This window comes from Pimephales promelas, chromosome 12, assembly GCF_988280905.1.
Source record: "Pimephales promelas chromosome 12, fPimPro1.hap1.1, whole genome shotgun sequence".
Taxonomy (NCBI): Eukaryota; Metazoa; Chordata; class Actinopteri; order Cypriniformes; family Leuciscidae; genus Pimephales; species Pimephales promelas.
The window spans coordinates 32575201-32597158 of NC_142780.1; the positions used below are offsets into that span (position 1 = coordinate 32575201).

A 21958-nucleotide genomic window follows, 5' to 3' on the forward strand; every position below is an offset into this window, starting at 1 on the left:
CCATCCATCCATCACCTCACCTGCCCCATCTGTAGAGGAGTTTTTAGAAACACTAATGTTAATTCCTCCTTCCTGTAAGATGATGTCTTCTTCTTTGGAGGAGGCTCTAGGGTCTGTGAGGGGCGAGGAGCTGCTGTCAGGTGGTGGTAATCGGGGCAGATGCGGCATGAGTGTCGACAGTGTGAAGGGAGCCAATTCAGAGACTCCCAGCAGCTGGACACAACCGGGAGAGACCCGTGGATGTGTGGACGGATACAGCGTAACAAGAGGGAGAGGAAACTGTATGGACGCACTTTCTGCTCCGTATAGAGGGAGCTCTGTCGGCTGCGGAGACACATCTGTGAGACTCTGGACAACCGGGCTTTTTGATGCAGTTCCAGGTATCAAGGTGAGAGGAACGTCCGTCATTATTGGAGCCGTGAGAAGAGGAAGAGCCGTGTTCAAAAGCCTCGGGCAGGTGGACAGCAGATCTGGAGGAATCCCAGTGGATGGAGGAGGACATGTTGGGAAGGACTGCAGAGGCTCCTGGTTGTCTTTTGCAGGGCTGATTTTATAGAAACCCTAAACGTAAGAAAATGTTAAAAGTTAATCATGTCACTTATCACTAGGGTTGGACGGATTTAACCTATCTGTAGAGCTTTCAGACCATATTTAACATAAATGGTTCATACAGCATTACCAGCAGCATTATATTTGGTATATAGTAGTCATCTGTAATTATTTTAGTTTCTCTTTTTTTCATTTCTCACTCAGACACATCAGTTTGAAACTGTAAATGTTGGTTGATGAGTCACGATCACCAAACAGTCTGATTTAAATAATAATTTGTTCCTTTATCTGTTGTTGGTTTGAGTGACAAACGCAGTGAAGTACAAAAGAAACTCGTTTTTGGTAAAGACCTTGTGCGTCTTGAATTCAGTCATGTTCAACTAAACAATCACTAAACTTTTGCCATGAAAATACTCTGCTTGTGAGACAATTTTTATTTTTTTTTGAAATTCTTCATTTTGTAGTTTAGAAAACTGAATAGGGGCAATATTCTTGAAATGTATTTTTCCATACTTTTTTTCATACTTATCCAGACCTGGAAATTACTCAAATCAAATTCCATAGTCTATCAGAAGACTTTAAACAAGGTCAATTTAGTTAAAAGTACTATTAAGATATATAACTAAATATATAATATAGATATAAAGCTATATAGATATATAACTTTATAACTAAACATTAAATTAGCCAAAATATTGAATTAAAAAAAGAGATGCATGGGGAGAATTTTGTTCATGATGGTCACTTCGGTTCAGCGTGCATCTGACTATCAGCATTATTGACAATTTTGTCAGGTAGACAATGAAAAAGATCAAATATAATGCAAAAAACGAGCAGAAAAGAATTTCTGCAACATTAAATTAACCAAGTAATATCATTCAGAAAGCTGAATTATATTAACCGAAACTAAAAACATAGAACCAATATTCGTTGCTTGAAATTAAGTAAAATAATACTTTATTTTAGCTAGTTGCCGAGGCAGTATTTCTTAATTTCATTTAGCTTAACATTATGTACTAAAATAACTAAAAGTGAAATAAAAATCAATAAAAACAATATAGACAAAGAAAATGACAAAACGAAACAAAATTACTAGAACGTTAACCAAAATTAAAATGGAAAACGAGACATATATATATATATATATATATATATATATATACTAAAATAACACTGCAATAAAATATCATGACCCTATTTCACATTAACTCCTTTGACAATAATGCCACTGGTTTAGCTAATGTCACCATGTTCGTTTTCTCTGTACATTAAACAGGATATGAAACACTATTTAGCAATTACACACATTAAATGTCAATCAGCTAATGTGAACTCAGCGCCAGTTTCTTTTGATGAATGGTTACAAAAACTAAGAGACTATTGTTCTTACCTGAACAAAAGCCATAGTTTGTGTCGGCTCATGCGTTCATAGAAACGAGGCCATTCTTCTAGTACCTCCAACAATAGATGACACTTGGACACGCAAGCAATAATGAAAGTCCAGAAACCTTGGATGAGTGTCAAAAGAACAATAGCATCCACCATCCTTTCTTTCCGCTGAGATACTCGCCGTGTTTCATTGTGTCCCAGAGTCACTTCCTCTACTTCAACAGCATTTCATCCGTGTCTAACGCCTCTCAGGAATTTTTATGAAGAGCGGTTCGGCTGTAATGGATAGCAGTCGCCAAGGCTGATGAAAAATGCATGCTGATTATTGTTAGACGGGGTCAGAGTTGAGCGACTGAGGGTAAGTTATACTGCGACTGATGGGTCACAAAACAACACAAAGCCAGTGACTCAGCACAGGTCAGATCATGATGACTGAGGGGAGGAAAACATGATGTTAGCATCCATCCATCCACCCTACCTGTAGGGCTTTGCATATGTGTATACTAAACAGACATAATAAAGATGTAAAACATGACACGTTTGATGCAACCTCATATGGAAAATGTGCGCATGTGAGTGTATCTGTTCGTGTGGTTTAAGTGAATCCTGTTTCACCCCAGGAGGGTTTTTACCTGCCCGATCACATTACAGGATTCCTCCGTGTAAGGTGCTGGAAGTCAACAGGAGACGTGCAATCTGTAATGGGAGCAGTTAGATTGAAAACAAGATTAAACTAACTCAGTTACGACGTCAGATTACACTAAAAGGACAAGCCAAGGGAAGGCAAAGCGTCACCAGCCTCCTTTGAAATGGTTATATATCATAAAACTACTAAAAATTTCCGTTACTTGAAATAAAATGAATGCTCATTTAGTTTAACTTGATGTAAAATACTAGAACTATATTGACATATTAAAAAAACACTAATAAATATGACAAAAATAACAAATTTACACACAAAAAGACATTATTGCTATAATAATTTCTTAATGATAAAATAAAACTGCTACATATTGTGAACAATTTTTTTTTACATTTAACTTAAAGGAGTAGTTCACTTTAAAAAAAACTTTTGCTGATAATTTACTCACCCCCATGTCATCCAAGATGTCCACGTCTTTCTTTCTTCAGTTGAAAAGAAATTAAGGTTTTTGATGAAAACATTCCAGGATTTTCTCCATATAATGGACTTTAATGGGAACCAAACGGCTCAAGGTCCAAATGAGAGTTTCAGTGCAGCTTCAAAGGGCTTTAAACGACACCAGACGATGAATAAGGGTCTTATCTAGGACCCTTCGAGTCATGACTCGAAAAAAAGATTTGTTAATTTTGATGAACGAGTTTGAACAGGAGTCACGAACACACATCATAGAAAAGAGCAAGGCGAGCACTTGTGCTTATAAAACTTAAACTGTTTTATTTATTTTTTAAATGGCGAATGGTTTCGCTAGATAAGACCCTTATTCATCGTCTGGAATCGTTTAAAGCCCTTTGAAGCTGCACTGAAACTGTCTTTTGGACCTTGAACCGTTTGGTTCCCATTGTAGTCCATTATATGGAGAAAAATGCTGGAATGTTTTCATCAAAAACCTTAATTTCTTTTCGGCTGAAGAAAGAAAGACATGGACATCTTGGATGACATGGGGGTGAGTAAATTATCAGCAAAAGTTTTTTTTTAAAGTAAACTACTCCTTTAAATGACCTTTAAGAGATGATGTGTATATAATTGTAAGTTTTTTAAATATTTGCACATTTTCAAGTGATGTGGAAGGGGACACAAATCTCAATATTGAATATTTATCTCGTGTTATTTACAGCATACAGTACAGATTCAGATCTTTTGCATGATATTATGGTAGAACACACATTCTCATAGATACAAAATGATAAGTGTGTTAATTTTTTCTGGAGTAGGTGCATTAGTGAGCATGAGCATATTTCACATTAGCATCCGCTAATGAGATATACTAGAGATTCCACTGAATTATTTAACTTCAAAACATGTTTAAATATTTAAAGATGATTGAACTGGTTAGAGATTAAAAAACAAACTGACATTATCAGTATCATTTGAAATCCACTAAAATGTCTATAAATTGTGCATTTTGTGATCATTTTCAGCATCGTTTTCAACTCCAAGGATAAAAAACATGATTTAAAGGGATAATTCATCCATAAATCAACATTCTGTCATCATGTACTCACACTTCCACACACGTATGACTTTTTTTCTTCTTCGGTGAAACACAAATGGAGATGGTTAGGAGAAAGTTTGAGCTTCTGTTTTTGAAACTGCCAAAAAGTACATTAATTTATCATAAAATAGTACTTCCGAAGTCTTCTGAAATCCTTTTTGTGAGGAACAGACCCCTATTTATTTAGTCTCCACGGAAGCACTGAAACCTGAAACCCAAAATTTTTTGTTAACTTTACTTAATGTTCAATACAATAATTTGTTGAACTTACTTAAAATTTCGTAGTAATCTGTACTGTTTGCATGCTATGCCTTCGTTACTCAGAAAAACCCGGTAAAAATTACTTGAGTACCATTTTTGTATATATATATATATATATATATATATATAAATATATACACTGTAAAAAAATATTGTTGGTTTAACTTAAAAAAGTAAGTAACCTGGTTGCCTTAAAATTTATACAATGAAGGCGAATGATTTAATCATCAGAAACTCAAAATTATTTGTTATCTGAACTAAATAAATGATTTAAGTTGTTTTGACAAAAGAAAAAAATTTGTGATTACTAATCATGAAAAGATTTTTTTACAGTGTATATATACAGTATATATATAAATGTTTAATGATTTTATTAAATGACCATTACATTTTTTTTTTTTTTTGCGGCCTCTTGTAAGTATAACTCCAGTATCGAAAGCAAATAAAATTGTAATGGTAAAATAAAGCCAAAAATAGAAAAACAAATCAATTAATTTATTCATGCCGCAATGCACTCTGGGAGTACACTTCCTCAGATTACAGTCAGAATTAAGTTGACTTAAAAAAACAAAACTTAAATGGATTAAGTAAGAACAACTTGATGCAAATTAAGTTATGCTCACTTAATGAAATTAAGGCAACGCAAAATAAAATTAAGTAAACTGAACTAATTGGTTTTTACAGTTCAATAATACAACCCATTGGGTACAACATCTTTGCTTGCGTTTCACAGAAGAACTAAAATAATATAGGTTTGGATGCCAGGGTGAGCAAATGATGACAAAACGTTAACTTTTGAATGACGCACTGCTATAAAAACACATCTTTTGCCGATTGAAAAAGTTTCAAAGAATCAGTTCCACAAACAAAGACTCTTTGCCTTTTCAAATGTCTCGTCTTGTCTTTACCGTCACTGCGTTTCTTGATCTGCGTTATCGTTACATACTGAGCTTCAAATGTTTCCCTTGTCAAGCTTCTCTTGTTCAGTGAAGTCCCCTGTTGTGGTGCGCTGTCTGTCAGCAGTGCAGGATTTTAATGAAGGCCTTGCGGAACTCGATGTTGAAGGTGGTGTAGATGACGGGGTTGACAGCGCTGTTGAGGTAACCCAGCCATGTGACAGCGCTGTAGAGCGACGGAGAGATGCAGCAGCTACCGCAGTGAGCTTTCAGCACGTGTGTGAGGAAGAAGGGAAGCCAGCATATGATGAAGACACCTGCAAAAAACACAAACATCAAGGAGCGAAAACATCGCATTTGTAAGCTGCCCTGGTTAAAAACATCTGCTAAAAAATCACTCCTTTTAAAGAGGCTGCGTGTAAGAATTTTCTTGTATTAATCACTTAATGTATTGGAAATGTGTAAACAGCTTGTACCAAAACTTAAAAGGACCAGACCTTCACCGAAAGCCTGTAGATAGACTTTAAAGGAGTAGTTCACTTTTAAAAAACTTTTGCTGATAATTTACTCACCCCCATGTTATCTAAGATGTCCATGTCTTTCTTTCTTCAGTCGAAAAGAAATTAAGGTTTTTGATGAAAACAATCCAGGATTTTCATCAAAACCTGGTAACCAAACGGTTCAAGGTCCAAAAGACAGTTTCAGTGCAATATATTTGCATCATGTCGACAGCATCATGTCGACAGAAGAGGTCATTAAAATTTTAAAGTGATTATAAAGTATGTTTGAGACTAGAAAGACCTGGCTATGTTAGACTTTAGTTTGAATTAATCCTTTTTCTTTGCATGACATTGACATTTCAGTATAGAATAGCTCTTTCAGCGTTATCCTGAAATGAATATTATATAAGCAATCATTTCATGTGTCACAGAATGGAAGATAGGCTCTTCGGAGTGTGTGAAAACGTGTGAAATCCTTTTGATTTTCCAAAGAAACCGGCCTGAATCTTTCATATTAAAGGAGGAGTTCATTTTTAAAGGGTTCAAAGGGATTTAAACAATGAATAAGGGTCTTATTTATTTATTTATTTATTTGGATCCCCATTAGCTTCCACAATGTGGTTGCTAGTCTTCCTGGGGCCCATAAGTGTACTGAAACTTATATACAATTAAAATACACAAATATAACATACATAAATATAACATTACCGCATGTACACATTTATCCGCATATACACACTCATACAGCATTTGATAATATCAGTACATATAGACAGTCACAAATTAACTGATGTAATACTATTAATTGTAATCTGTTTTAGAGTCTTCTTAAAATTATATATGTTTGATATATGCCTTGTTCTTAAATCCAGTTTATTCCAAGCAGATGATGCTCTAGATAAAACAGTTCTTGCCATACAATTGGACCTTGCAGATGGAACCACTAACACTTATCAAGTGGGTCTTATCAAGTGAAATGATCGCTCATTTCAAAATTAAATAACAAAGTTTAAGTTTTATAAGCTTCTGTATGACTCTCCTGTTCGAATTCCTTCATCAAAATGATCGAATCTTTTGCCGAGTCAATTCCTTCATTTCGTTTGTTGAATGAACCAAATGACACGAAAAAAGATTCGTTCATTTTGATAAACGAGTTTGAACAGGAGTCACGAACGTGCATCACAGAACAGAGCAAGGCGACCATTTGAGCTTATAAAACTTAAACTTTTTTTTTTTTAAATGAGCGATCGTTTCGCTTGATAAGACCCTTATTCATCGTCTGGAATCGTTTAAAGCCCTTTGAACAGTTTGCAGTTTGGACTGAAACTGTCTTTTGGACCTTGAACCGTTTGGTTCCCATTGAAGTCCATTATATGGAGAAAAATCCAGGAATGTTTTCATCAAAAACCTTAATTTCTTTTCGACTGAAGAAAGAAAGACATGGACATCTTGGATGACATGGGGGTGAGTAAATTATCAGCAAAAGTTTTTTTTTAAAGTGAACTACTCCTTTAACCTCTCACCTAAAACGATGGCGAGCATCTGTGTCGCCTTTCTCTCTTTCTGCTGTGACAGTCTTCCTCTCACTCTCTCCTTCGCCACGGCTCCTTTCTCTCTGTCTGCGTTTCTCTCCCTCCATCCGTGGGGGCCGTTCACGCTTTCCTGCAGTGCGGCCCCGCGCAGGCCGGGGACCGAGAGCGTGGAGCAGGGCCGTGTGGGACTGGGCGCCACAGACACCGACAGGGAGATTTTAGCATGTCCAGGCTGCTGCGATTGCTGCGGAGGCTGCTCTCTGTCCTGACTCAGAAAACACATGGGTTCCACGTCCAGAGGATGAACCACGGCCTCTTTCACCAGCGTCTGTCACAGACAACATGATTCACACAGACGTTCACGCTTCAGAAGTGACTGAATGTGAGAGGGACAGTATGAACAGCTGTAGTGTTTTACCACTTTCTTGCGTTGCGGAGCGGCTGGAGGAGGCTTTAATATTAAAGTGCACAATTTCACATCTTCAGGATGAGTACACTTATTCTGACAAACACAAAAAGAGAGAAAACAATGAAACAATGTGCCAGATTGCAGTCACTAGTTAATCATTTTAATTCTAATCAAAAGGCATGTTATATCTATTTCAAAGGTTTTGGGTTGAAAAGACTTTTTACTGTTTTTGAAAGAAGTCTTGGCAACACTTCATTTTACGACCCGCAAACAACTGCATAGGTACACCGAAATCATATATATATATATATATATATATATATATATGTGGCAGTGGCTATATGTAAGCACAGTATTATAAAAAAATGAATTTATTGGCTTTTTTTTAGATTACTTAATGTTAAGTCAACCCACAGATGTCAAAATTAACTGATCCCTAAACCCACCCCTAAACCTACCCAGCTCCACCCCTCAGATCTGGATCCAACTCCACCCCCTGATCCCTAAACCCACCCCTAAACCTAACCAGCTCCACCCCTCAGATCTGCATCTGACTCCAACCCTGATCCCTAAATCCACCCCTAAACCTACCCAGCTCCACCGCCTGATCCCTAAACCCACCCCTAAACCTACCCAGCTCCACCCCCTGATCCCTAAACCCACCCAGCTCCACCCCCTAATCCCTAAACCCACCCCTAAACCTACCCAGCTCCACCCCCTAATCCCTAAACCCACCCCTAAACCTACCCAGCTCCACCCCCTGATCCCTAAACCCACCCCTAAACCTACCCAGCTCCACCCCCTGATCCCTAAACCCACCCCTAAACCTACCCAGCTCCACCCCCTAATCCCTAAACCTACCCAGCTCCACCCCCTAATCCCTAAACCCACCCCTAAACCTACCCAGCTCCACCCCCTGATCCCTAAACCCACCCCAGCACACCTTGTGAGATCTCTGTCCATCTCTGGGCTCTGAATGGAGGCCGTGTCTGCGTGAAGGTGCGGTGCGTCTGCCCCGTCTGCGCAGGACCACGCAGATCTGCACATACACCATCACGGTCACAATGAAGGGCACGTAAAAGGAAGCAACAGAAGAGTAGACCACGAAAGCAGGGTCGGCAAAGCTGCAGTCTCTCCCTTCTTGACTGGCTGATATGAAAGACAGAAAGGACAAGAGTGAATCTCATGCAAACATGCAGTATACATCAAACTTCAACTACATCGAACTTCTTTAAGGGATACTCCACCGTTTTTTCATATTAAACTATGTTATTCCCTTAAATAAGACGAGTTGATACATACCTCTCTCGTCCCAGTGCGTGCGCTCAATCCCAGTTCATTCAATATGGGCCAAGCAGAGAAGCGATCAAACACCTCCACGTTTTCCCTATTTAAATACAGTTACACGAGTAGAGTAATGCCTGGTTCAGATTACACGATTTTTTTTGTCTGTTACGATAGTAGTCACTGTGTCAGATCATGTGATTTTGACTCCTAAAATCTTGTCGTGTCGTGGACAAGACACATGTCAGACTACACGTTAGGCTTGTTTGAGATGCGCCTTGCCTCGCCTGAAATGTATGCGAGAGTAGGCGGCTGCAGTGAGAGGAGGAGTGAAAAAAGCGCAGGCAAGCCAGGCAGATCTCGGTTCTCACCGTGGGTCTGACACCAAAGACTGATATCGCGGGATTCACGCTCCTGCAACTCGTCTTAGTTATGGGAATAACAGTTTAATCTGAAAAAACGGTGGAGTGTCCCTTTAAGGAATGTTAAAAAGGCCATATTATGCCCTTTTACAAAGTCTTGATTTTATTTTTTAGCTCTACTAAGAATAGGTTTTCATGCTTAAATGTTCAAAAAACACCTTATTTTTCAAAAAATTTATTTTAGCTCCTCTCTTCCCAGTTTGTCAGTAACACTCTTGTTTAGTTTCGGTCTCAATGAAGCCCCTCCTTCGAAAAAGTGTAACTAATGCTCTGATTGGTTGGCTGGACCAGTGTGCTGTGATGTCACGCCTCTTACCATAACTGCGAGTTTCAACACACTAATTAACTTAACCAGGCCCCGCCCTGTGATTCTGCATATGCATTGTGTGGGAATTATGTAAATGAAGATTATTGTGACGTGTTTGTTCCCAGAGTTTAGAAACTGCGCACTGATACAAAGAATAATTCCCTTTTGAGTGCAGCAACATTACACACTTAAAGAAAGATTAAAAATGTAAAAAAAAACAACAACAAAAAAACAAAACAAAAGGCATTATAGGTTCTCTTCAAAGAAACTTTTAGACCTTGACTCAATGGTTCTTGCTAAAGTAATTTCACAGTACTTAAACATGTCATGTTTTGATGAACGCTGCATATTTTTTCTGTTTTTCTTTTCTGTGTTTTTATAGTTCAAGCCTTCATGTGCTGGGGCAATCTGTGAAGGGCTCTGTATGCAAGCGCAGATGCCACTTGAGCTGAAGAGGAGCTCGCTTATTGAAATTCAGTCAGAGAGGTGTTTCGATCATCCTCCTGCTCTACGGTGTTGTCAAGGTTTGTTTGAGATGTGGAGCATATATATGTATAAATATGCACACAAGTACTAACTTTAAATAATGGCACAAACAGATCAATACTGAGGAGCTGCAATCTCTACATATTACAATAAAGGACCAATGAAGAGCCTTGAAACATACAGCATTATTCAATATTTAAAGGAGTAGTTCACTTTAAAAAAAAAAAATACATTTGCTGATAATTTACTCACCCCCATGTCATCAAAGAACCAAGATGTCCATGTCTTTCTTTCTTCAGTCGAAAAGAAATTAAGATTTTTGATGAAAACATTCCAGGATTTTCTCCATATAATGGACTTCAGTGGGAACCAAACGGTTCAAGGTCCAAAAGACAGTTTCAGTGCAAACTGTTTAAAGGGCTTTAAATGATTCCAGACGATGAATAAGGGTCTTATCAAGCGAAACGATCGCTCATTAAAAAAAAAAAAAGTTTTATAAGCTCAAATGGTCACCTTGCTCTGTTCTGTGATGCACGTTTGTGACTCTCTTGTTCGAAGTCGTTCATCAAAATGAAAAAATCTTTTTCCGAGTCATTTGGTTGATTCAACGAACGAAACGAATGAATTGACTCAGAACAAACATTTGTTCATTTTGATGAACGAGTTCGAATAGGAGAGTCACGAACGCACATCACAGAACAGAGCAAGGCTACCATATGAATGAATCACTGATTTTGTATTATAGTTTTTGATAATAGTTTGAACAACATTTTATTTTTACATTCTCCATTTTGATTTTAGTAATTTTGTTATTATTTTTTATGTAATCTGTATTGGTTTTATTACGTTTTAGTTTATTTTGGTTTTAAAGGTGCAATGTGTAACAAAGTTGAGTATCTATTAACAGAAATGCAATATGACATCCATAACTATGTTTTCAGTGGTGTATAAAGAACTTACTTAATTAGCCGTAATGTTTTTATTACCTTAGAATGAGACATTAATAGCTCCATAACCGCGGGAATCCCCTTCTATGAAGGTCGCCATGTTGTGACGTCATATTCCTACCGTAGCCGAACGCGAACAAACAGCGCTACAGAACGCGTTTCATCACTACCTTGAAAGAGAAGTAGCGGAAAGCTGGAAGCTAGCCTTACACTCCGTGAGTAGTGACTTTTCCCTTGTGAGTGGCGTAAAATATGTATTTGGGATTGTTTCATGTAACTTAGTTCTCCCTCGCTGTGTTATGGGTTTGTTATGTTGGGGATAGATGTGCTGTTACGTTCGTGAGACAGCTGATGATTAGTATTCATGTCATTGACCGTAAAACAGTACGTTACAGGAATCACTAACCCGTCGATAGAGACTTTTACTAAAGTCTTTTATCCATAAGTCGATCGCGAAGAATTTTAAAAATCAGAGAAAAAAGCCTATTGTGTGTAGTAAATAGTATCTATGGGATGCGGAGATGACATGATTGTAACAGCGCGCGCAGTTCCGACCTTTGGACTCATGCAGACGCGTCCCAGCTCAGCCACAGTAACAGCTCATATTAGCCAGCTAAACTATTACTACCCTGTTAGAAAAAATATATAGCTGCTCCCTCGCTGTATTATGGGTTTGCTACAGTATGTGGGGAGAAATGTGCTGCTGGTTACGTTTGTGAGACAATCAGCTGATTATTATTTTATTAAATTATATATTAAAACCCTTGATCCTCACCTGACTATGGCTTTGTAAACAGACAGTATTCATGATGTGGTTTATAATGGACTGTGGTACAGAAACAGTGACAATGTTACACACTCTTGGCTTACTCTGGCTATTCTCTGCTGTCTCAGCCGACGAGATGTTTGTCCCGTTTTCGCAACCGTAGCTTCTTCGAAAGGGAGGGGTGAGCAGTGGGCGGAGCCCTTAGTGCAAACCTGGTGCAAACTCGCAACCGAACCACTAGATGTCGCTAAAAGTCACACATTGCTCCTTTAACTAAACAAAAACGAGAAATTTTCGGTAAAATTTACGCTATGGTCAACGTTCATATAAATGCAGAGGAAGCCTCTGGAATTGAAATCCATACATGGTAATGGGCGTTTTATTTCTGACAGGAGCTATAAAAGTTTAACCAATCACAACAGGCTGAGCCATGTGACCAATCAGAGCAGGCTCTTTGAAAGGAGGGGTTTAGAGAGACCGGATCCAGAGATGTATAAAGTACTAGAAACCCGGACTTGAGTAAAAGTACAAGTGCTCTATCAAAAAAGTGACTTGAGTAGAAGTTGAAGTGTTTTTTAAGCACCACACTTAAGTAGAAGTACTAAAGTATTCAACAGTTTTTGTACTTAAGTATTGCAAGTAGTTTATATTAAAATTCACTACTTAAGTACTAAAAGTAAAAGTGCAAGTATTGTGTCATGTAATTATTAAAGAAAGCAGTCAAAAGTTTGAACTAGCAATCAAATAAGGCGCTTTGGCGGGATACAAATTTGCTTTGGCGGCCGCCAAAAAAAATGTCATTGCAGGACAACCCCTGCATTAGTTGTCAATGTGTGTGTCAATCAATACCATTACCCTATAAAACTGGCGTGTGATTTAGGCAGCATGAAAGCCAACTTGCAACGAATGATTCGTAAAATTTTTATAATTGTAATGAGTAACTAACAGAACATTAAAAAAAATATTGAAGTAAAAGTATTAAATTCATCGAAAATATCTACTTAAGTAAAAGTAGAAGTATGGGAAAAAAAACAATACTCTAGTAGAGTACAGATACAGCATTTCAGTACTTAAGTAGTTCTACTTCGTTACTATACATCTCTGACCGGATCCTTGTTCGTACCATTTTAGACACTGTGAGAAAAGAGGTGATGTGCAATGTATTTTACCAATAAAACAGAATTTTTTGCATGGGCACACAATCTGAAAAAAAGGACTAACAAAAAATGCATAATAATGTACAGCTCCTGTGACCCATCCGTAATGATTCCCACTGAGCTTTTTTTTTAGGGATTGCCCCGAGGCTGTGTTCTTTAGAGGGATGTTGGGATTTGCTCTTTTTTCCCCAAAACCTTATCACATCCTATCAAACACAGTCAGATGAGCTTTAACACAAAGGAAAACACACATATTGCCTGGAGTGCAGAAATGATAATTATGCACGGAGGGAAACCTCATTACAAGTGCACGGATCCAGCCACGTCCCTTTGGATGGAAATCAACACAAAAGTTCACTCTGCTGTTTCAACCAATGAAGTTCACGAAAACTCAGACAGAGGTCAGGCTCATAGGACATTAAACTCGAGTCGACAGGCTGTGCAGAATTTCAGCTCATCATTCAGGGCGCATCGACATTAAATCAGCACGACTGACATGGTGACATTGAACACTAAAACACCCAGGTGCATTTTTTCGACACAAATGCTTGGTTGAGAATGTTGATGGACTTTTGATTTGATCTTTCTGGATCCGATCCAGACGTAGTCTTTGACAAAAATGCGATTTTCTCAGCTTTTTGCTCAAAATGTTGCTTTTTTTATTAAACTTATCCCAAACTAACCTATTTTCTTCCAAGTGTTGATAAAAAATAATGCATGAAGCTAGAATATTTTTTTTTGTCTCTGTTTAAAAGCAGATGCTTTATTCTTTCTTTTCACATATTGCAGATATTCTGATATTCATACAACAAAATATTTTGGGGGCCATGAAACTTTTGTGAAAATTATCAAAAATGCTGGCAGTGGCTGGCAACTTTTCAAAAATGCTGGCGGGAAAAGAGTTAAATGTAAGTTATTCAAAATTAAACTTTTCAAAGACTATTTGTTTAACTGTATAAGTTGTCTTTTCTGCACTTTTTCCTCCCTCACTCAATTTTGGGGCTTGTTAATACATTTTTTCCTTTTGATCATGACTGTTGTCTGTGTTGTTACAGTAATCATTCTGCAAATGATTTTAAACCAGCAATATAGTAATAGCTATAACTAAAATAACAAACAATAGATGAGCATTTAAAACTGCTAAAATGACAAAAATTGGGTTGTTTTAAGCTATCTTTTTTTACAGCAAACTGTTGCTATATGTCAAAGAATTGCATGAAGATTCTCCTTTTGAGTTTCACAGAAGATCATATGAGTTTTGAGTGATTTTAAGGACATTCTTTTGATGTTGAGTGTACATATACAAAAAACAAGGCCCTACAATTCTATCAATACAGTTTCCTCATAAACTAGGTACAACGTGTATGCAAGTGTTTTGTACCTGTGTTATTGAGACCAAACAGCAGCGGGCAGGAAATGGCAAATGACAGAAACCAGACGATGGCGATCATCAGAGCGACCCGTCTTCTGGAGCTGTATCGCGTGTTGTAGAGTAGCGGCATGGCCACGGCCGTGTACCTGCAGATCGACACACGACACGTTTAGATGACATGGATATCTTGGATGACATGGGGGTGAGTAAATTATCAGCTAAAGTTTTTTAAAAGTGAACTACTCCTTTAAGCCTTTTCATGTAGAAATACCGCTTCTTAATATACTGTATATAATGGTTGAAATTGAAAATGTGAATTTGAATAAGAGGGGCAGTTTTATTTTTACCACATTCTCAGGTACAGTAATGATGCTTTACGCTTATATAACGGCCAAGCATAATCCACAATGCTAAGCAGTGAACCACATTACCTGCAGCTCGTTTCTATAGGCCTATAAGTTATTCATGGACACCGACTTTAATGTACTTCCAATTTTCCAGCACATTTCCAGAGCCGGTTTAATGAGGAGCAGCATTCACTAAAATTCTCCGCAAGGGAAAAAAGTGCCTCTAACACACTACAGGATTTATAATTTATAATCTCCTCTGCCTTGCTGGCATGTAATTGCCTGGAGTGCGTTTAAACCAAAGATAAATTCAGGTCAAGCATAGCTACAAACAAATGCTGAGGCAAAACAGATTAGGAAATTGGTAAATTGTTAATCAGAATTTCTAATTATTCTAAAAAAAATAGTAAATAGTGAATGGACTGCATTTATATAGCGCTTTCACAGACCCAATGGCCACCAAAGTGCTTTATATTTTGCCTCACATTCACTCATTCATACACTGACGGTCGTGTCAGCCATTCAAGGCTGGATTTGGGTGTTTTCATGGACACCAATTAAGGCACAACAGGATTTCATTCATGTATCGCTTTGGCTGTTAGTCAATGAGTAAATGGGACATTTATTGAATGGGTCACCTATCGATGCTGATGGCACATAAATTAAGGATGCTGGCAGTGCACATCATGACGTCCAGGGTGAGCAGAATGTCACAGTGAATCCGACTGAACCTCCATTCACCCACAACCTGTACAAGCACATATGTTCTCGTTAGACACCAAACATCAGTGCTTTTTGAAATATCAGCATAAAATCAGCTTATGCCACTTAGAAAGCTGGAGACCGTCTGACTGACATGTACAGTGACCAATCACGGTTTGTTTTGTTCTTATACAGGGAGCAATGATATCAGCGAATTGGAAAGTGCAAATGTATCACAGAACCGGGTCATAAAAATTCTTCAGTACAACTTGATATATATAAATAAAATGCAATAAATATATATATTACTATTGTAATGTACCGTATATGTACTTCTCAGTGTAAGGATGGTAAAAATATGAAAACTTTTTTCATTTTAACAGTAAGAGTTGTGCAGCACTTTGTTTGAAAGGAAAAAAAACGGATAAAATGATTTGCTTTCTAATTTTCATTTTGTTACATTTTAAAAGTGTCATTAAATGGTCCATGTTTCATGCCTTCATTTGCTAATACCACCATTTTTAATAATAAATTAAATCATAAATTCAGAAAAGTTGAAACAGAATTTCTGAATTTTTTATAGGACTCTACTATTTCTATTATATCTACTAAAGTTAAATTGTTTAGCTTTTCTAATGTTTAATTATTAATAGTTTTAGGAATTCAATTGATTAGACATGATTTTGATAATTTCAATCTAATTAAACCCTGAAAATGTGATTTTAAATGGAAAACACAACTTATTTTTGATTTCTTAGAACTGATTTCACAGGGCCTTGAAAATATAGCCTAGTTTTTATTAAACTTTTAATAAATTGTTGTTAAATTGTTTAAGATAGATGATTAAATTTTAGACATGCTTTTCGATAACTAAAATGGAATGCAGAAAAATGAAAAAAAAGGTGGGGGGGATGTTTTTTTGGAAACGTACAAACAGGCACTACTTGTGTGCTTATCAGGGTTGCAACTACATGTAATTTCCAATTAAATTGAGTTGACCAATTAGAACGTCTACTGACCTCCAGATAGACACCCCAGGGCATCACCAGTGTGGCCAAGAGCATGTCCGACACGGCCAGAGACACAATGAGGTAATTGGTGGTGGTCTGCAGCGCTTTCTCTCGGGACACGGCCACACACACCAGCACGTTACCGAACACCACGCAAAAAATCAGCAATACCAACAACACAGCGTAGAAGTTATACGGCGGTGAGGAGGGAGATGGAGCCACGGAGCAGTTTGAATGTGGGAGAAACGAGGACAGGGATGGAGAGACGGTGGAAAACGCGATGGAGGAAAAAGCTGGAGATGAATTCTGGGTTGGGGAAGCGATGGAGAAGTTGTCCTCAGTTACGTCGAGAAGAGGCATTATGCAGCTCCTCTGGGCACCTGGGAAGACATGAAGGACGTCAAGGAATAATTCAGCCAAAAATTACAATTGCATTATTATTTATTCATTAACCATTTTGGAAAGCCCTTTACTGGATATTTCCCATGGGCACATGTGTAACTGGTTTAATACATCAACACCTCGTCAATAAGCTGTTAGAGAAACACAAACATCCACTTGATCCACTTTATTAACAATATACACAGTAAGATAAAAAAGCCTAAAAGGTACTGGAAATGTCCAGCCAAAGTTTATGGACATTTACTTTAACGCAAAAATTCCTTTATATCAACACAGTACATTGTGCTCTATTTTGACTTTTCTAAGACTGAACAATATTACTCATTTCTTTCATATCAAGGAACTGGGCCCGTATTCATAAAGAATCTTAATGCAAAGAGTAGCTCCTAGTGACAAAATTCTAAGAAAATTCGTAGAAATGTGGGCGTTTAAATAATCCTAGTAAAGAAAAAAGTAATTCAGAAAGTATCTTAACCCTTAAAAGAGGTCTTAAGGTCAAAATAGTTTAATCGAATTAAAATAAGAATTAAAATAAGATTTAAATCGAATTAAAATAAGTTCGAATTAAAACCGGTTAATTCATAAGGATTAGTTTTTCGATCTCTTTATGAACTTTTTGAAGTGTAAGTGCCAGTGGTAGCAGATTTCATATAAAAATATTAATTTGTGTTCTGAAGATGAATAGAAGTCTTGCGGGTTTGGAACAACATGAGGGTGAGTAAATAAATAATAACAGAATTTTCATTTTTGGGTGAACTATCCCTTTAAATTATTTTCCCAGCACGCACACACATACACAATCAGGCCTTCAGAGCATTACAACGCAACTTCTCATTACTTTTCCAAGTACTTCAGTGAAAGTGGCGCCCAACGTGGGGACTAATTGCATTGGCAGTCTGTTCTGTGGCATCAAGAGCTGTTCTCAAGGAAACAAATGTAAAGCTACAGTGAGGTAAAGCCAGCACGACTGCAGTTTCGTACAGAACAGTCACGCCTCACGCCTCATGCAACAGCAGGATTTTAATTTAATAGTCAATTGAAACTATTGAACCAAAAACACAGTTGCCTTGAAAGCACTTGATCGCATGTGAGGCATTTCATGGTTGTTCATTCACCATTCAGCTCACAGTAAAAACTTCAATGTAAAAAAGATTCAAAGTAACACAACAAACACCTTAGTGCACAACAGACTTTAGTAACTTTTCTCTAAAATCAGTCACATCGACACCAAATCCACGGGCAAACAACTGTACAACACAATTTGAGAGACCATCATCCCAAAATTAAGATGTTTCTTAGGGCAGCAGTTCGTTTAAACGAATTATGCAAACGAGGCAGCAGCTGTGCGGCCGGTCCGACCTTGATTAAAGGGAAAGCGGCACTCGACACATTCCCACAAAAGGGAATCTATCTTAGCTTCTGTTCTCATCCTCACGCCTGTTAATCAGGAATCACTCAGGACAATACACACTAATGAGGGCTCTCGTATCTGTATTTCATTTGAGCGCTGATGAATCTGTTATTACAGAGACACAAACACTGATCACTGATGAGAAAATGATGCATGTGTGATAATTAAGTATTAGCTAATGAATGTACGCACTCAAAAATTAATAGCTCTGCGTGGAGTTTGATTCTGCAGTGGAATAATTGCTTCCTAATCTAATAATCACTTCTATCTCCTAAAAATGTCTGCAGCTGATGATCAGTTTTAATCACTAAGTCTCAATCATCATGAAAACATAGTTGCACTTCAAATAAAAAGGAAACTGAGGTGGACCCATGTATATATATATATATATATTTTGCATTGTGACATTATTTTAACACAGTAGGTTACCCCAAATTAACCTAATATTAAAAATATATACATAGGTTTTAATGTATAAATCACTAGCATAATGCATACTTTACAATTTACATAAATTATTAATGGTATCATTTTCCAATATTACAGTAATTAGAAAGCTTTTGCAAAGCATTACTGATACTGATAAAAAACAAACACCCCTCACACATCTGAAATATTACAAAAAACGAACCAAAATCCTGCATGCCTGATGCAGTTTGATATGACCAAAATGGTAATGAGTAGGTAATTAGAAAATGACAATTAGGAGGAAAATGTGCATAATTGTCATGGAAATCATCTTACAATGAAACAGGATATTCAATGAGAATTCAATTGATTTGAACTAATTGATTGGATGTTGAAACTTGTCTCTGTATAGAGATCAGCTGAAGTTGTTTCAGAGATAGAGAATTTGCATGAAACGTTGAGAAGACAATCCTTCACATTAAAGGGATAGTCACCCAAAATTTAAAATTCTGTCATTAATTACTCACCCTCATGACGTTCCAAACCCGTAAGACTTTCGTTCATATTCAGAACACAAATGAAGATTTTTTTTTGATGAAATCTGAGAGTTTTCTGTCCCTCCATTGACAGCGACGCAACTACTACTTTGATGCTTCAAAAGATCATAAAGAGATCATAAATGAATGAGGTCATATGCATTGAGCTTTATATGATGAACAGATTGAATCCCTAGTTGCTCCAGAGGCGCGCGACCTCTGACAAATATAGCAATTGTAAGTCGCTTTGGATAAAAGCATCAGCTAAATGAATGAATGTAAATGTAAATCAGTGAACTTAAAAAGAAGCTCAACCGAACATGACACTCGAGAACAACGCGGCTCAAACGGGCTGCGTTACAAGAGGATAAACCTCATTGGTTCTCGCACGCCAAGTGAACATGCTTGAGCTTCCGTTTATCACAACTGATGTGAGTTGATGAATGATTACATGTGAATATAAAAGCCTAAATTCAATTTGTTCTTTATGCACGGTCGAGTCTCTTCAGAAAATGTGGACTAAACCACTCAATACGGATTAATTTTACAAAATTTTGAAGCATCAAAGTGGTAGTTGCGTAGCTGTCAATGGAGGGACAGAAAGCTCTCAATTTCATCAAAAAGATCTTCATTTGTGTTCCCAAGAAGAATGAAAGTCTTCAGGTTTGGAACTACATGAGGGTGAGTAATTAATGACTGAAATTTACATTTTTTGGGTGAACTAACCCTTTAATTCCAGGAATGTGCAGAACTGAAACAGTGATTTCAAGTTTAGCGTAATGATCCTAAAAACAGGCTGCAATATGAAGAGGATCTTGCCAGGTTTCATGAGATGCAAGAGTGTTTGAGCGTGCCGTTGCTCAAGGCCCATGTGGAGCTCAGATGAATCTTTAACAGGTCAGAGAAAGCCAGTAATAAGGTTTCTCATCTGCCGCAGGGGAATGTGTCACTCATTGCCAATGCCTTGACGGCTTCATTAACCACCGCAGAGCTCAACTTCAGTTCAATATTTCAACACTAGTTATTGAACAACAGATGTTTCATAGTTTAATAGATGAATGAAAATATGAATAGTATAGTTGTGACTATATAAACGTTGAGACATAATGTGCATGAAATAGAGAACCACAAATAAAAATGCTGAAGTGAAATCCTGGCAGCATTATAGAGCATTATTAGCAACTTTTAAGCCCTGTTTGCATTTAATGCGGCATGTTTTTGTTTTGCTGTTATGTGACCACTCCTCTGATCAGGGCCGCAGGGATGCGCACAAACCTCTAACAACTCAACAAATGTTATTAGAGCACCAGACAAGTGATAAAAAGCCAAATGAGGGAAGGTTTTCTTTTTGCATATTGAAATTGCACCATTAATGCAAGACAAACTGCAAAAGGAGAGAAGTAGGTAACTGAAAGGCTGGTCACAGCTCACAATATTTTGGATTTTGCACAATTTTTCATGTGACTAATCAAATGTAAAATTGAGTCTCATTGATCAGATGGCTCTTCGTACAGATTTTCTCTCCATTGAAGGATCCTTAAGATCGCCTTTGGAGAGATTCTAGTATCAATCTCGGCTTTGATTTAAAATTTCCACTCAAATATGTTGTTTGTTAGTAATGAAAACCTTTAAATTAAATTAAATTAAAAAAATTCCCAGACTTCACACCCAACCGTATTAGGCTACTTTTAGAATATCTTTATTTTATTTTTTTATGAACAAGAAATAAAATAAAAACAGAATTTTGAATCACAAACACAAAGTGTATAAATAATTAATCTCATGTGTAGGCTAAGTGACAATATTAATTATGAGGTTTGACGATTTTTATCAGTGAAACTGAAACAAAATCTAAGCAATAATTGGAGATTGCAGGGCAAAGTGACACTTTTTATTTTACTCCAGTGAATATTTCTTAGGGTGTTTATTCTTAAATACAGTTTGCTGTACACTGACCCCAAAAGTGGGGCATGTTGTCACAATGCCACCCTGCTTATTATAGACTTTACAGCTAAATTTAACGAGTAAAGCGACTATGAAAGACAAAATTCATGAAACATCATGATGTAACACGTATCAAACTATTGCATTCGCTACTGTATTGAAATAAATCTGGTATTGTAATAAATCTATTGACTGAAATTAGCCTAAAATCAACTCACGCCGATCTTTTAAACATAATTAAACATGTCCTGATTTTTTCTTTATATTATTGCTCACTTGATACTCAACTACTATTACAAAAATGACATGTTGTAGTACAGAAATCACTCTAATTTAAGAGTTTAAATCCAACATACAAAATCCGAAGTTGAGTTACACACCTTGTGACAACATGCCCCGTACTCAAAACGCGCAGAACGAGAGAAAACATGAAGATAGTCTAAGGTAAAGTGACTTACTGTCATTTAGCAGGAGCTTCACACGCATCTCGACAGTCCTACAATGAAACAGCAGATATTGTGTTCATATTAATGGAGAATCGGAATAAAGATATGATGATTGAGAAGCAGCAGATGAAGTAATCCTGCACATTGCAGCAGATGCACCTGATCTTCTGTTCCTCACAGGCGCGCGCCTCCTCCCGCCCAGCCAACCGCTCCTGCTGTTATCCATCCGATTTATATCCATTTACATTAACAGTTATAAAATAAATAGTGAAAATACGTA

General features: G+C 37.2%; 2 protein-coding genes across 3 annotated transcripts in view; both read right to left on the reverse strand.

Annotated features, from left to right (window-relative positions):
- The window catches only part of LOC120471229 (transmembrane protease serine 5), an 8403-nt gene extending 4999 nt beyond the window's left edge, over nt 1-3404 (reverse strand). For both annotated transcript variants that reach the window (XM_039661011.2, XM_089118017.1), the window contains exons 1-2: nt 1940-3404; nt 21-561 (exon numbers count right to left, since the gene is read on the reverse strand). In XM_039661011.2, the coding sequence (XP_039516945.2) occupies nt 21-561; nt 1940-1954 (556 nt within the window). In that variant the 5' untranslated portion in view covers nt 1955-3404. The remainder of the gene's footprint in view (nt 1-20; nt 562-1939) is intronic.
- A 953-nt stretch (nt 3405-4357) lies between these two features.
- Nucleotides 4358-21863, reverse strand: drd2l (dopamine receptor D2 like). Its single transcript, XM_039661013.2, has 8 exons — nt 21691-21863; nt 16541-16911; nt 15458-15567; nt 14482-14618; nt 8675-8880; nt 7741-7824; nt 7314-7650; nt 4358-5607 (listed from the first exon to the last, which is right to left on the reverse strand). Exons 1-8 carry the CDS (start codon nt 21716-21718, stop codon nt 5411-5413), a joined length of 1470 nt encoding a protein of 489 aa, XP_039516947.2. The 5' UTR covers nt 21719-21863; the 3' UTR covers nt 4358-5410.
- Between the last annotated feature and the right edge of the window lie 95 nt (nt 21864-21958).

What these genes read in the sequence shown, in the direction of transcription:
- drd2l (XM_039661013.2), bottom strand. Translation starts at nt 21,718, where the DNA reads ATGCGTGTGAAGCTCCTGCTAAATGACA. An exon ending in GAAGCTCCTGCTAAATGACA is followed by an intron (nt 16,912 to 21,690) that starts GTAAGTCACTTT and finishes ATGTCTTCCCAG; the next exon opens with GTGCCCAGAGGAGCTGCATA. An exon ending in CCTGGGGTGTCTATCTGGAG is followed by an intron (nt 15,568 to 16,540) that starts GTCAGTAGACGT and finishes GTGCTTGTACAG; the next exon opens with GTTGTGGGTGAATGGAGGTT.